Genomic DNA, 14,162 nt, shown 5'->3' on the forward strand with positions numbered 1-14,162 from the left:
CTGCAGAGTGTGCAGCAGTGAAGAAAAGGAAAGCATCAGCTACTTCAGATTCTTCAGCTCCGAAGAAGATGAAGCCTTTGACCAGCTCGTTTGAAAATCCCATTGATGATGTTCCTCTCTCTATCATGCCATCAAAGGACCTTGTTCCTTTCGATGAAGAATATGTGATCCCCAACGGATCTGATGAAGAAACTCCTTTTGCTGTTTCATCAGAGCAGTTGGATGAAGAAATTGAAATGGATGAGATCCCTTCAACACCTGTCATTTCCTCGCCTCTGCCTTAGTTCACTGCTGAAGAGGCTGGCGTTGAAGAAATGGAAGATGAAGATGTGGACGTTGGCTGCTCCACACCAGTGATGAGTGATGAATTCTGGGAAAGTCAGCATCCAAACTCTCCAATGTTCACACCATTGCAGCAAATACCTCAGTCCCCTGCACAAACTGTTCAAATGGGCTCTGAAGAAACTCACCCCACTTCATCTGTACGTGAAGAAATTCCAGCCACTAGTGCTGAAGAAACTGTTGTTGCTGAACATTTGAAGACGCAGACTGCCACTGAAGAGGAACCAGAAATTCCTCAGCCTGAAGAACCAGTGATTGAGATTCTTGAGGTCGTGATGCAACTCACTGACACTCCTCTACCCAAGCCAAAGGATCCATTCTCAAGGAAGCAAAAATTCAAGGCTGATGATTTCTTCGGCGAGCACGTATTCTTCACAAACTACAACCCTTATGACTCTGCTCGCATTAGTAAGAGGCGTTTCTGGACAGTCAGCCAAGCCAATTTCTATTCCTCAGTGTTGTTCAACAAAAAAAATCTTCCACCATGAGCACATTCCTCAGGTGGATATGGAATCTCTGCCGTGCTTCATGCCAGTCCTCAGTGTTCTTCACGATGTTGGACTGTTAAATTTCTGCTCTGACATCTGTGATTGGAATAAAGAACTGATTCTTCAATTTTATGCAACGATGCACATCACAGGAGACTCTGAAGATGTCAATTCATGGGTGCTGGACTGGATGTCTGAGAACACTCACTACACAGCACCAGCTACTGAATTGCTTCGTGCATTACCACTCAGTCCTCCCCTTGAAGAAGCTCGTTGCATTTACAGTGAACCTGAGCTTACAAATCACTACATGCAAGTTCTGATGAAACCTTTGAAGCCAGGTCAGGCCCCACGAACCAAATTCCTCGTGAAGGAATTACTATATGTGCTCAGAACTGTCTATCGCATTCTAACAAGGACAATGAGTCCCATCAAAGGCCACGACTCATCTGATGAGGAAATTGTTGGCATCATGAAGAATCTGGTATTCAATATCGTTCATGGCATTCCTGTCAATTATCACGATTTCTTCATGAGGACTCTGGCAAATGTTGCACTTTCTCTGTTTGAGCTGAAGCCTTATGCACCTTGGATTATGAGATTCCTCAGGATAAGGTCTTCATTCAACTACAAAGCTGATTTTTAGAATCACCTCAGCTACTTGCCCCTGATTGAAGTCCTCAAGCGGACCTATTCCTCAGTTGATGAAAAGGGCAAGGCACCAGCTATTATAGATGAAGGCATTCGTCCATTGGATGGACAGTTTCGCAAAGCTGCATCTTATTCCACCAATGATGACTCTGCCACACATGACTCTGCCAATGCACCCAAGTCTACTCCTCAAGCCACTGCTCCTCGTGTGATGACTGATCGTGAGCTTCTGCTCAGAAGGTGGATCGAAATCATAAATGGGTTAAGCGTCAGTTTGGTTCATTTCTTCACAACATGACTGCTACGCACAATGCAGTGAAGAAAAACCATTACTACCTCCATGCAGTTTTCGGTCGCACCTGGGCCATTCTATCACATCTGTATGGTGAAGAAGATCTCAAGAAAATGGGTCTCAAGGAAGATTTTGACTGGTCTGCACCTCCACCGAAGAAATTCAAGAAGGTCAAGGTTCCTTCTTTGGTGTCCAACTCATATTCTTCATCACGCGATACCGACGAGTACGAAGACTTGGACGACACTGCGGTAGGCCCTTCCACGACAAACGACCCCAACAACGTTGGTGCTCCTTCATCAACTTGATATTCTTCAGGGGCGTTAGTCCTCATATTCGATCCTTTTGGTCATTTGATGACAAAGGGGGAGAATTTTGAGTTAGTCTTCAAGCGGGTCTTTCTATATGGGCGTTTTTTTGTTAAGTTACAACTCTCGTTCTTCTGAGACTTTATTGGATCAAGTTGTAAACTTAAACCCGATGGTGCTCTGATACTTTTGATATATTTTTCCGCATGCTTATTCCTCATATATGCTAATGCACGCATGCTGAATTACATCAGTCACCATATTTCATCATGCATTTCAAATTCTTCATTGTGATATGTCAAATGCGTGTATGAATTACAAGATATAGGGGGAGATCTCCATGATTCTACTCTTCAAGTGTGCAATGCTTCAAAAGCAAATACCTCACCATGCACATATTTAGGGGGAGTTCTTCTATATCTTGCAATCAAATTCCTCAATATCGGTATTTACACTTCATATGTTTATCCTCGTTAAAAACTTAACCTATATTGTCATCAATCACCAAAAAGGGGAGATTGTAAGTGCATCTAGTGCCCCTTAGTGATTTTGGTGTATTGAAGACTTATATGTTAAGGGACTAATGCGTTTGTGAGTGTACACAGGTCTATAAGTCTATGAGGAGTTTGATATTTACAGAGAAAGTTGACCCCTAAAAATGAAGTTCTTCGACTGAAGACTTTGGATTTCTGAAGACTTTGAAAGTGAAGAAATTGGTGTGACCTTGAAGGCTTGGTATTCATTCGAGGAACATGAAGCGTGAAGACTTTTGTTTTCGTAGTTTCATTTTCTCTTTCTTGAGTCATAGGAAACACCGTACTGTTAAAGGGGGTCGAGGAAATACTAAGGAAAAAATTTCCATGTGATGCTCAACTCAAATCCTACTCCTACCAATCCCTTCGAGTGAAGCCATTGGAAATCTCATACAGTTCAGTCATATTCTTCAGTGACAGAGACAAAGTTCTTCTGGTCTCTGAGGAATTTGTTCTGACTAAGGAGTTAGGAATTCGCCAGTGCGGATTGCCTATACAGTGAGGAACATGATAGCCCTGAGAATTTCGCCACTCAAAATTCCGACCGTTGCTGTGCCATGCGCCAGCTGTCCCGAAATATCTATCCACCTAACGGTCTTATCATTGAAGGGCATTTATGTTCTATCATGCCGGGCTGCTCCCTAGGCCATAAATAGCCGCCCCCTACAACCACTAGCAGGTTGGCTGCTCTGAGAGAAACTGACACTTGTCATTTGAGAGCAACCCATCCTCCGAGGACTTTGAGCGAAAATCATCAAGTGAGGAAAACCCAAACCCAAACCCAAACACCTACAAACCCCAAGTGATTGAGCATCACTGAAGAGATTGATCCTGCGTGGATCCGACCCTTGTTACCTTTGAAGACTGTGCTTCTTCTAGACGGTTAGGCGTCATGGTCTAGAGCATCCAAGAGGAATTGTGGATCGCCGAGTGACCAAGTTTGTGAAGGTTCAGAAGTCACCTGAAGACTTACCACGAGTGATTAGGCCAGGTCTGTGTGACCTTAGCTCAAGGGAAATATGGTGATGACTGAGTGTCCTGAGCTGCGTGTTCAGGACTGGGTGTCCGGGACTGTGTGTCCTCAGGTTTAAATACCTAGCCGCCCTAACCAGACGCACAACTGAGACATCAGTTGGAACTGTTCTACCAAATTATTGTCTTCACCAAGCTTACTGGTTCTATTTCCTCAACTCTTTCATTTCCTCATAAGTGTGTTGTGTGCTTGTTCATATCTGTGCTTGAAGACTTTGACTGAAGATTTTCTCAATTTCCTCAGTTCATTTTCTTCAGTCTGTTTGTCTTCATCATGTGTTATCATGTGCTTACGCTTTCTGTACTCTGTACCTGTCTTCATCTCATCATGATGACTATGCTTGTGTTCTGTTATGTTTACTTTTGAGTACTTATTCCGCTGCTAGTAGTTCTTCATTAAGGAATTTCCTCACCTGCAAATTCCTCAGTGAAGAATTCATAAAAATCACCTATTCATCCCCTCTAGTCGATATAACGCATTTTCAGGGGTAGACCCGGAACCTGTCCATCAGGAGCCGACTGAACCCGTTGTTGAGCATGAAAGGGAGGTGCAACAACAAATTTTAGAAGAAGTGCCAGAAGTTGAGGCACTGAATGTGCCAGAAACTTGGGCCCTTAGAAGGTCTACAAGACACAAAAAACTCAGCTATTTCTACTGATTATAAAGTTTATAACACAAAAATAGTTCATGCAGAAAAAGATCCCACCTCATATGAAGAAGCCATGATAAGCCCTCATTCATCGAAGTGGATGAAGGCAATGGAAGACGAGATGAAATCGATGAGTTCCAAAGATGTTTGGGACTTAGAGGAAATTCCTAAAGGAGCCAAAACAGTAGGGTGCAAACGGGTCTACAAAACTAAGTATGACTCCAAAGGGAATGTAAAAAAGTATAAAGCAAGACTTGTGGCAAAAGAATTTACACAAAGAGAAGGGATAGATTACAATGAGACATTTTCTCCAGTCTCATGTAAGGATTCCTGCAGAATCATAATGGCATTAGTTGCTCATTTTGATTTAGAGTTACATCAAATGGATGTAAAGACGGCATTTCTCAACGAGGATTTAAAAGAAAATGTCTACATGAAACAACCTAAGGGTTTTATCGTGGAAGGCAAGGAAAATATGGGATGCCGCCTGAAGAAATCCATTTATGGATTAAAGCAAGCCTCTAGACAGTGGTATCTAAAGTTTAATCAAACGATTAAAAGTTTTGGATTTAAAGAAAATATTAAGGATAACTGCATTTATGCAAAATTTAAAAATGGGAAATATATTTTCCTAATCTTGTATGCGGATGATATTCTGCTTGCTAGCAATGATGTTAGTCTACTACAAGAAACAAAGAAGTTTTTATCCTCAAATTTTGACATAACAGATCTTGGTGAAACATTATATGTTTTGGGCATAGAAATTCACAGAGATAGGAACAATGGAGTCTTAGGACTATCACAAAAAGCATATTTGGAAAAGGTTCTTAAAAGGTATAAATATGCATGCGAGTAAAGCCACACCTGCTCCTATAGTCAAGGGCGATAGTTTTGGGAAATTTCAATGTCCCAAGAACCAATACGAGATCGATCAAATGAAGCAGTACCATATGCTTCGGCAGTTGGTAGCTTACAGTATGCACAAGTGTGCACTCGCTCTGACTTAGCTTTTATCACCTGGGTACTCGGTAGATATCAAGAGAATCCAGGCATAGAGCACTGGAAGATGGTAAATAAAGCATTGTGTTATGCGCAAGGCACGAAGGACTACATGCTAATATACAGGAGAAGTGATTCCTTAGAGATAAAAGGGTATTCAGACACAGATTTTGCGGGGGACAAAGATGATAGAAAATCCACGTCAGGATACGTATTCACCCTCGCCGGGGGAGCTATTTTGTGGAAAAGCTCCAAACAGTCGATAGTTGCATCATCCACGATGTATGCAGAATTTATAGTATGCTTCGAAGCCACGGGGCAGACGATATGGCTAAAGAAATTTGTACCGACTTGAAAGTGGTAGATTGTATTCACAAACCACTAAAGATGTATTGTGACAACTAGCCCGCAGTATTCTATGCTCACAACAACAAGACGAGTGCTGACAAACAATAGAGATAAGGTATTATGTTGTGAAAGCTAAAATCCAGGATCAAGCTATAAGTCTCGAGCATATAAGGGACAAAAGATATGTTTGCGGATGCGCTAACGAAAGGCTTACCACCCAATGTGTTCAAGGAACACTTAGCCGGCATGGGTTTAAGGGAAGCCTTATGATTCCTGAATAGGCTCAAAAGAAACATAATTTGTTTCTGAACAAAATGTATGTTGTAGCTGTATGATTCTATTAGCAATTAAGCTGTGACGATGAAACATGCTTTATGTACCAATATGTAATGAAACAAATAAACTAGAAAGTATAAGGTTAAAAGTAAAGTTGAGATCAAGGGGGAAGAATGTTAGGTTGATCTCCTTTGTGTGGGCCCAACGGCCCACCAGGCCCTTAGATTCGCGCCCTGATCGATGACGCCCAACCCTCTTCTGGTTGGTGGGCCCCTGTGACCCGCGCATACATAAACAGAGGTGGGGGCCTGGGCACGACTGACAAAGTTCATCGCTGCCACAATTCTCACTAACACTCCCTACCGATTTAAGGTTAGCGTGGTGCTTATGGGAAGCACACCACCGCCGTCATCTCTCTCTCGTCACCGTCGTGACCATCTCATCATGATGGCCTCTCGCTCGAGCTCGTCAGCCAAAGAAGAAGGTAGGTTCACCGGAATCACTAGCTTACATCTATCACTATGCAGTCATATGTATGGTTGCGTATTCTAGAGTAGGGATGCAGAGCGGCGTTCGATCCGCCTCGCTTCGTAGTCAAACTACATCAAGATATAACCCGGTTCAGCTTTAGTTTAGTTTAAACTAAATTCCTGTTTTTGCGGGCTTATGCGGGATGCCCGCTTGCATCCCTCACTAGAGTCCATAAGTCGACTATCGGTGACTGCGAGCAGTGATCGAAACTCATCGAAACACGAGTCACATTAAAAAGAATGCCATTATTGTTGATCCAAACGCGCATGGGTTTTATCTGATTTTTCTTTACGACCATGAGTCGTTGCTTGTGTGTAGTGGGACAATGACAATGGCCGCTGGCGTCTTGAGATCGATGTCTTCACCTGCTGCCTCTATCGTATTCCTCAAAATTTAATCTTACTATACCAAATTTCTCTTCTTTTATCGCTGGAATCCTGCAAGTCGTGCTTGCGTTACGCTACATCCACGTTATAAACAGAAGTCTCCCGCTATGCTATGCCATGCCATACCATTAGGGTTCACCTCCGCCATGGCAATGGCATCATCGTCCCTCACCGTCCTGCTCAGCTTCCTCTTCCTCGCCATTGCCGCCGTGGAGCCGGCCTCGGGGACAGCGCAGCACTTTCTGGGAGTCAATTACGGCAGGCTTGGCGACGACCTCCCGCCCCCGCACATCGCGCTTGAGCTCGCCCGCTCGGCCGGCGCCGCCGCGGTCAGGTTCTACGACGCCAACGCCACCTTCCTGGCCGCGGCCGCGTCCTCCGGCCTCGGCTTTGTCCCGGCCGTCCCTAACGAGCTCATCGTCTCCCTGGCCGCCTCCCAGCGCGCCGCCGACGCGTGGGTCGCCTCCACGCTCCTCCCCTTCCGTCGCAACCGCCGCCTCCGCTACCTCTTCGTCGGCAACGAGGTGCTCTCCGACCCCACCACCAAGTCCCGCTGGTCCCGGCTCGTCCCCGCGATAACTAACCTCCGCCGCGCGCTCCGACGATATGGCCTCAGCCGTGTCAAGGTCAGCACCACCCTCGGGATGGACGCTCTCGTCGGCCAGAACGTGTTCCCGCCGTCCGCCGGGGTGTTCCGCCCGGACATCATCGACGTCGCCGTGCGCCCGCTCCTCGCCTTCCTCGAGCGCACGGACTCGTACCTTTTCTTTGACGCGTACACCTACTTCACCTGGTCGGCGAATCACACCGTCGTGCCGCTCACCTACGCGCTGCTCGAGCCGTCGCCGGCGCCGGGGTTCCGGTACCACGACCCCGGAACGGGGCTGTCGTACACCAACCTCCTCGACCACATGCTCGACGCCGTGGTCGCCGCCATGTGCCGCGCGGGCTACTGCGGCGTCAGGCTGGCGCTGGCCGAGACCGGCTGGCCCAACGCCGGCGACCTCAACGAGTTCGGCGCCAACGTGCGGAACGCGGCCACGTACAACCGCAACGTGGCGCGGCACCTGGCGTCCGGCGCCGGCACGCCGCGGCGGCCGGGGATGCGCATGCCGGCGCTCGTGTTCGCGCTCTTCAACGAGAACGTCAAGGGCGGCCCCGGCACAGAGCGGCACTGGGGCCTCTTCTACCCCAACGGCAGTGCGGTGTACGAGGTCGACCTGACGGGGCGCCAGCCGGTGGCGCCGTACCCTCCGCTGCCGCCGGCCACGAACGACCTGCCGTACCCTGGGAAGCTGTGGTGCGTGGCGAGGACTGACCGCCACGGGGCATTGACCAACGAGACGGCGGTGAGGGAGCAGGTGGCGACGGCGTGCGCGGACGAGGCCGGGCTGTGCGACCCCGTGCGGCCCGGCGGCGGGTGCCACCTCCCGGACACGGTGGCCGCGCACGCGAGCTACGTGTTCAGCGCGCACTGGAACAGGTTCAGCAAGCAGTACGGCGGGTGGTGCTACTTCGCTGGCCTCGCCGTGGAGACGACCGTCGATCCCAGTGAGCCATTCTTTCGCCTTACATCCTTGTTTACATGTTGCTCCGGAAATTATTTTCAGAAGTTCACTAGAAATACACTCGAAATGTGCCAATGACATTGCATATTTGAATATACGTATGTTCTACTTATTGCCTATATGTTGTAGAAACATGATAAAAGTAACTTAGGAACCGCGGCCATCCAACTATCCACCATCTAATAAGAATTCTCATATTCCTTTTTCAGGTCATGGATCGTGTAAATTTCCCAGCGTTACACCAGGCTGAAGCCTGAAGAAGTGAAGATGCTGGTGGCGTTCCCTCCGGTTTAAAACACACCAATGATTGAATAGTGAACGCTTGTACCCCGCTATATTTGTCTTGCTGCAGTCGACTTTCAGGATATCCTAGTTTGAATTGCCTCACGATTCGTATTGGAGGAAATAAAATTTGATGCTTCTTGTTGTTGGTAACCTTTGCTGGTTATACCACTATGTGGCAGCGCTATATTGTTCACCAAGTTTTAGGCCTTCTTTGGTTTAGAGGAATATTGTAGGAATTTCATAGGATAGGATTTCTCTAGGAAAAATTCCTTTAGAGCCCTTTGGTTTGTAGGAATGAAATCCTATTTCTATGGAGGAATTCTTCCTATCCTCCATATTTTATAGGAAAATAAACATTAGCCTAGACTCAATGGAAAAAATCCTATGATGTGAATCAAAGGGCATCTCTTTCCCTATTCCTACTCATAAGATTTGAGATGCATGTCATCTCACTTTCTATGACTTTTCTATTCCTACGATTTTCCTACCCTATGAATCAAAGGAGGCCTTAGAAGAAAATCTGACGACTGTCAGTAATGCACGAAGTACACTAGAAATATATGCTCTGCAGAACAGAAGCATACATATATTTCACCAGAGACCGAATATTATTGCCGGTTTCAAAGCATGACTGATGAACTACAGGTTAGCTTTCTTCGATGTTCGAGCGACTTGCATTGCAAATCATATTGAACTCGTCAAATTTCCAAAAGTAATAATTATTGATTTGGTTGGGGTGCGCCAGGCCCAGACAATAGTGCAACGCCGGGGCAACACGTTAGAGCCCCGGCAGCAAGCTACCGTGGTGGACCCTCTACCATACAAAATAAATTTAATATTGTTGGAGACACATGGTCCACATATTAGATACTAAACTGATAAAAACAGATATCATACTTGATCTTAGCCAAAGTATCGAGAAAAGTATGCGTTGCATTGTTGAGCTAGGTCTCGTTTTATAGCCATCCTTCGTACTTTTTTGAGACAATCTCGCAAAGCTTTTATTTAACTCGTCATAATGTTTACAGGGACGAAAGTAAGATCGTCTGGATTGCCCAACCAAACATGACGGCCAACCCCAAATGATAGAGTATACTTCGTAAAATCGTGAACCTCGATATTCGATCTCCTAAACTCATGACTAAAGAAGCAACTATCAAAGAAACTAAAATGATCTATGATTTCATTAATGACCGCGCCATAAGATGTCTGTTTGATGTCATCAATGACAATCTTGCAATCAGAAGCTACATATATTATTTCCTCATAGACTACAAGGCGTCTTTGGTGACTTCGTAAATCTTAAGATAATATGTCGGCTCAGTCTCTGAGAGGTGCTTATACTAGTAGGATGTGCGTGTCTACGTTCACAGGGATAAGTGTATGTGCGTGTATATGAGATGAGTGTATGCGCGTGTATATAAGCACTTGTGTTTGTACTAATGTTCAAAAAAAATAAACAATTAAGAATTAAAAAATGTATGTGCGTATATATGAGCGTTACGTCTGTATTGTGTTAAGAAAAGCTTTTTTATCTCTGTAACTACTACAACGGGAGATTCATATGTCCTGATTTTATAAATTATCAGCTTGTCTCTGACATGAATCTTGTAACAAATCCAGTAGCTATTGGTGTAGACTAGCAAACATCGGAAGCACCGGACGTCACTCCACCCGGGCGTGGCCCCACTTTGCCTACGCCTCCCTTTCACCCCTGATCCAACCACCGTCCAGGTACCCTCTGCCCCAGCACATTAATGCCTATGATGGACACCACATCCGATAAGTGTTGGACCAAATGACATAGCGAATTTCTTCAAGTTTTTTTTTGAAACACGGTCCTTTAAGGCCATATTTATTAAAAATGATAGAATAGAGTTGCACGGTTAATCAAAGAAAATTCGGATGAAAACTGTTACAACAAGCATAATCAATGGGCACCCCGGTCGACCTGGCACCAACAAGATCGCACACACCGCTGAGAAGAGGAACCCATCGAGGTTGTCGGCCATGTCATCGTCATCGCCTCTCTCTGAGCAGGTGACTCCGACTTCGTCCGGATGAGCCCTTCGGAGTGAAGGTCCGGTCGCCAGTGAGATAGAATAGGACATGAGATACGCATGCTCACGGAACTCGAGGCGCTGCCGTCTCCCATGCCATACTCTTCCTAGTCGGAGTCCATGGCCTACACGTCGCCGGTCGATGTGAGGTTGACGTTGGATCCGGCGTGGTTGGAGCCCGACACGATTACGGTGCCAGGGGTTGTCAGTCACCTGTAGCGGCACCGGCGAGTGTGACTCTGCCTCACCGCGTCTTCCGTGAGCGCTTCTGCAGCCTCCCACGCCCTTTACCTCGCACGGCGGGTCGTCATGCCATATCAAAGCATCTCCGGCCGTCCCTCCAAGAAGCCCCCCAGGAGCACTTTTTCAGCGCCAGCGGACAAAAAAAGTCCCAGCCACGCCCCACTGAAGGAAATATGCCCTAAAGGCAATAATAAAGTTATTATTTATTTCCTTATATCATGATAAATGTTTGTTATTCATGTTAGAATTGTATTAACCGGAAACATAATACATGTGTGAATACATAGACAAACAAAGTGCCACTAGTATGCCTCTACTTGACTAGCTTGTTGATCAAAGATGGTTATGTTTCCTAACCATAGACATGAGTTGTCATTTGATTAACGGGATCACATCATTAGGAAAATGATGTGATTGACTTGACCCATTCCGTTAGCATAGCACTTGATTGTTTAGTTTGTTGCTATTGCTTTCTTCATGACTTATACATGTTCCTATGACTATGAGATTATGCAACTCCCGTTTACCGGAGGAACACTTTATGTGCTACCAAACGTCACAACGTAACTGGGTGATTATAAAGGAGCTCTACAGGTGTCTCCAAAGGTACATGTTGGGTTGGCGTATTTCGAGATTAGGATTTGTCACTCCGATTGTCGGAGAGGTATCTCTGGGCCCACTCGATAATGCACATCACTATAAGCCTTGCAAGCATTGCAACTAATGAGTTAGTTGCGGGATGATGTATTACGGAACGAGTAAAGAGACTTGTCGGTAACGAGATTGAACTAGGTATTGAGATACCGACGATCGAATCTCGGGCAAGTAACATATCGATGACAAAGGGAACAACGTATGTTGTTATGCGGTTTGACCGATAAAGATCTTCGTAGAATATGTAAGAGCCAATATGAGCATCCAGGTTCCGCTATTGGTTATTGACCGGAGACGTGTCACGGTCATATCTACATAGTTCTCGAACCCGCAGGGTCCGCACGCTTGAAGTTTGATGATGGTTATATTATGAGTTTATGTGTTTTGATGTACCGAAGGAGTTCGGAGTCCCGGATAAGATCGGGGACATGACGAGGAGTCTCGAAATGGTCAAGACGTAAAGATCGATATATTGGACGACTATATTCGAACATCGGAAAGGTTCCGAGTGATTCGGGTATTTTCGGGAGTACCGGGGAGTTACGGGAAATCTATTGGGCCTTAATGGGCCATACGGGAAAGGAGAGAAAGGCCTCAAAGGGTGGCCGCACACGTCCCCATGGGCTGGTCCGAATTGGACTAGGGAGGGGGGACGCCCCCTTCCTTCCTTCTCCTTTTCCCTTCCCTTTCCTTCCCTCCTACTCCTACTACTTGGAAGGGTTCCTAGTTCTATTAGGAAAAGGGGAATCCTACTCCCGGTGGGAGTAGGACTCCCCTAGGGCGCGCCATAGAGAGGGTTGGCCCTCCCCCTCCTCCACTCCTTTATATACGGGGGCAGGGGGCACCCCAAAGACGAACAATTGATCTCTTGATCTCTTAGCCGTGTGCGGTGCCCCCCTCCACCATAATCTACCTCAATCATATCGTAGTGGTGCTTAGGCGAAGCCCTGCGTCGGTAGAACATCATCATCGTCACCACGCCGTCATGCTGACGAAACTCTCCCTCAACACTCGGCTGGATCAGAGTTCGAGGGACGTCATCGAGTTGAACGTGTGCAGAACTCGGAGGTGCCGTGCGTTCGGTACTTGATCGGTTGGATCATGAAGACGTACGACTACATCAACCGCGTTGTGCTAACGCTTCCGCTTTCGGTCTACGAGGGTACGTGGACAACACTCTCCCCTCTTGTTGCTATGCATCACCATGATCTTGCGTGTGCGTAGAATTTTTTTTGAAATTACTACGTTCCCCAACCGTGGCATCCGAGCCAGGTTTTATGCGTAGATGTCATATGCACGAGTAGAACACAAGTGAGTTGTGGGCGATATAAGTCATACTGCTTACCAGCATGTCATACTTTAGTTCAGCGGTATTGTTGGATGAAGCGGCCCAGACCGACATTACGCGTACGCTTACGCAAGACTGGTTCTACCGACGTGCTTTGCACACAGGTGGCTGGCGGGTGTCAGTTTCTCCAACTTTAGTTGAACCGAGTGTGGCTATGCCCGGTCCTTGCGAAGGTTAAAACAGCACCAACTTGACAAACTATCGTTGTGGTTTTGATGCGTAGGTAAGAACGGTTCTTGCTCAGCCCGTAGCAGCCACGTAAAACTTGCAACAACAAAGTAGAGGACGTCTAACTTGTTTTTGCAGGGCATGTTGTGATGTGATATGGTTAAGACGTGATGAGATATAAGTTGTTGCATGAGATGATCATGTTTTGTTGAAGTTATCGGCAACTGGCAAAAGCCTTATGGTTATCTCTCTATTGCATAAGATGCAAGCGCCAAATAATTGCTTTACTTTATCGCTATGCGATAGCAATAGTTGCAAAAGCAATAGTTGGCGAGATGACCATGTGACGATACATTGATATAGATCAAGATGATGGAGATCATGGTGTCATGCCGGTGACGATGGAAATCATGACAATGCTTTGGAGATGGAGATCAAAGGCACAAGATGATGATGACCATATCATGTCACATATTTTGATTGCATGTGATGTTTATCTTTTATGCATCTTATTTTGCTTAGTTCGACAGTAGCTTTATAAGATGATCTCTCAGTAAATTTCAAGATAAAAAGTGTTCTCCCTGAGTATGCACCATTGCCAAAGTTTGTCGTGCCCAGACACCACGTGATGATCGGGTGTGATAAGCTCTACGTCCATCTACAACGGGTGCAAGCCAGTTTTGCACACGCAGAATACTCAGGTTAAACTTGACGAGCCTAGCATATGCAGATATGGCCTCGGAACACTGAGACCAAAAGGTCGAGCGTGAATCATATAGTAGATATGATCAACATAGTGATGTTCACCATTGAAAACTACTCCATTTCACGTGATGATCGGTTATGGTTTAGTTGATTTGGATCACGTGATCACTTAGAAGATTAGAGGGATGTCTTTCTAAGTGGAAGTTCTTAAGTAATATGATTAATTGAACTTAAATTTATCATGAACTTAGTCCTGGTAGTATTAGCATATCTATGTTGTAGATCAATAGCTCGC

General features: G+C 45.9%; 1 protein-coding gene and 1 non-coding gene across 2 annotated transcripts; one reads left to right on the plus strand and one right to left on the minus strand.

The window, feature by feature from the left end:
* Positions 1-6,980: 6,980 nt before the first annotated feature.
* On the plus strand, positions 6,981-8,885 carry LOC119298002 (probable glucan endo-1,3-beta-glucosidase A6). Its single transcript, XM_037575558.1, has 2 exons — positions 6,981-8,387; positions 8,614-8,885. The coding sequence occupies exons 1-2, from the start codon at positions 6,983-6,985 to the stop codon at positions 8,652-8,654; spliced, it is 1,446 nt and encodes a 481-aa protein (XP_037431455.1). The 5' UTR covers positions 6,981-6,982; the 3' UTR covers positions 8,655-8,885.
* Positions 8,886-9,420: 535 nt separating this feature from the next.
* Positions 9,421-9,617, minus strand: LOC119304450. The gene has a single exon (XR_005148277.1). It is a non-coding gene; the product is annotated as a U2 spliceosomal RNA (small nuclear RNA).
* Between the last annotated feature and the right edge of the window lie 4,545 nt (positions 9,618-14,162).

Source organism: Triticum dicoccoides, chromosome 5A, assembly GCF_002162155.2.
Source record: "Triticum dicoccoides isolate Atlit2015 ecotype Zavitan chromosome 5A, WEW_v2.0, whole genome shotgun sequence".
Taxonomy (NCBI): Eukaryota; Viridiplantae; Streptophyta; class Magnoliopsida; order Poales; family Poaceae; genus Triticum; species Triticum dicoccoides.

Bases quoted from the DNA above. Each gene is read 5' to 3' on its own strand.
- LOC119298002 (XM_037575558.1), top strand. From the start codon at position 6,983: ATGGCAATGGCATCATCGTCCCTCACCGTCCTGCTCAGCTTCCTCTTC. The intron at 8,388-8,613 runs GTGAGCCATTCT...TTCCTTTTTCAG, and splicing joins GGAGACGACCGTCGATCCCA to GTCATGGATCGTGTAAATTT.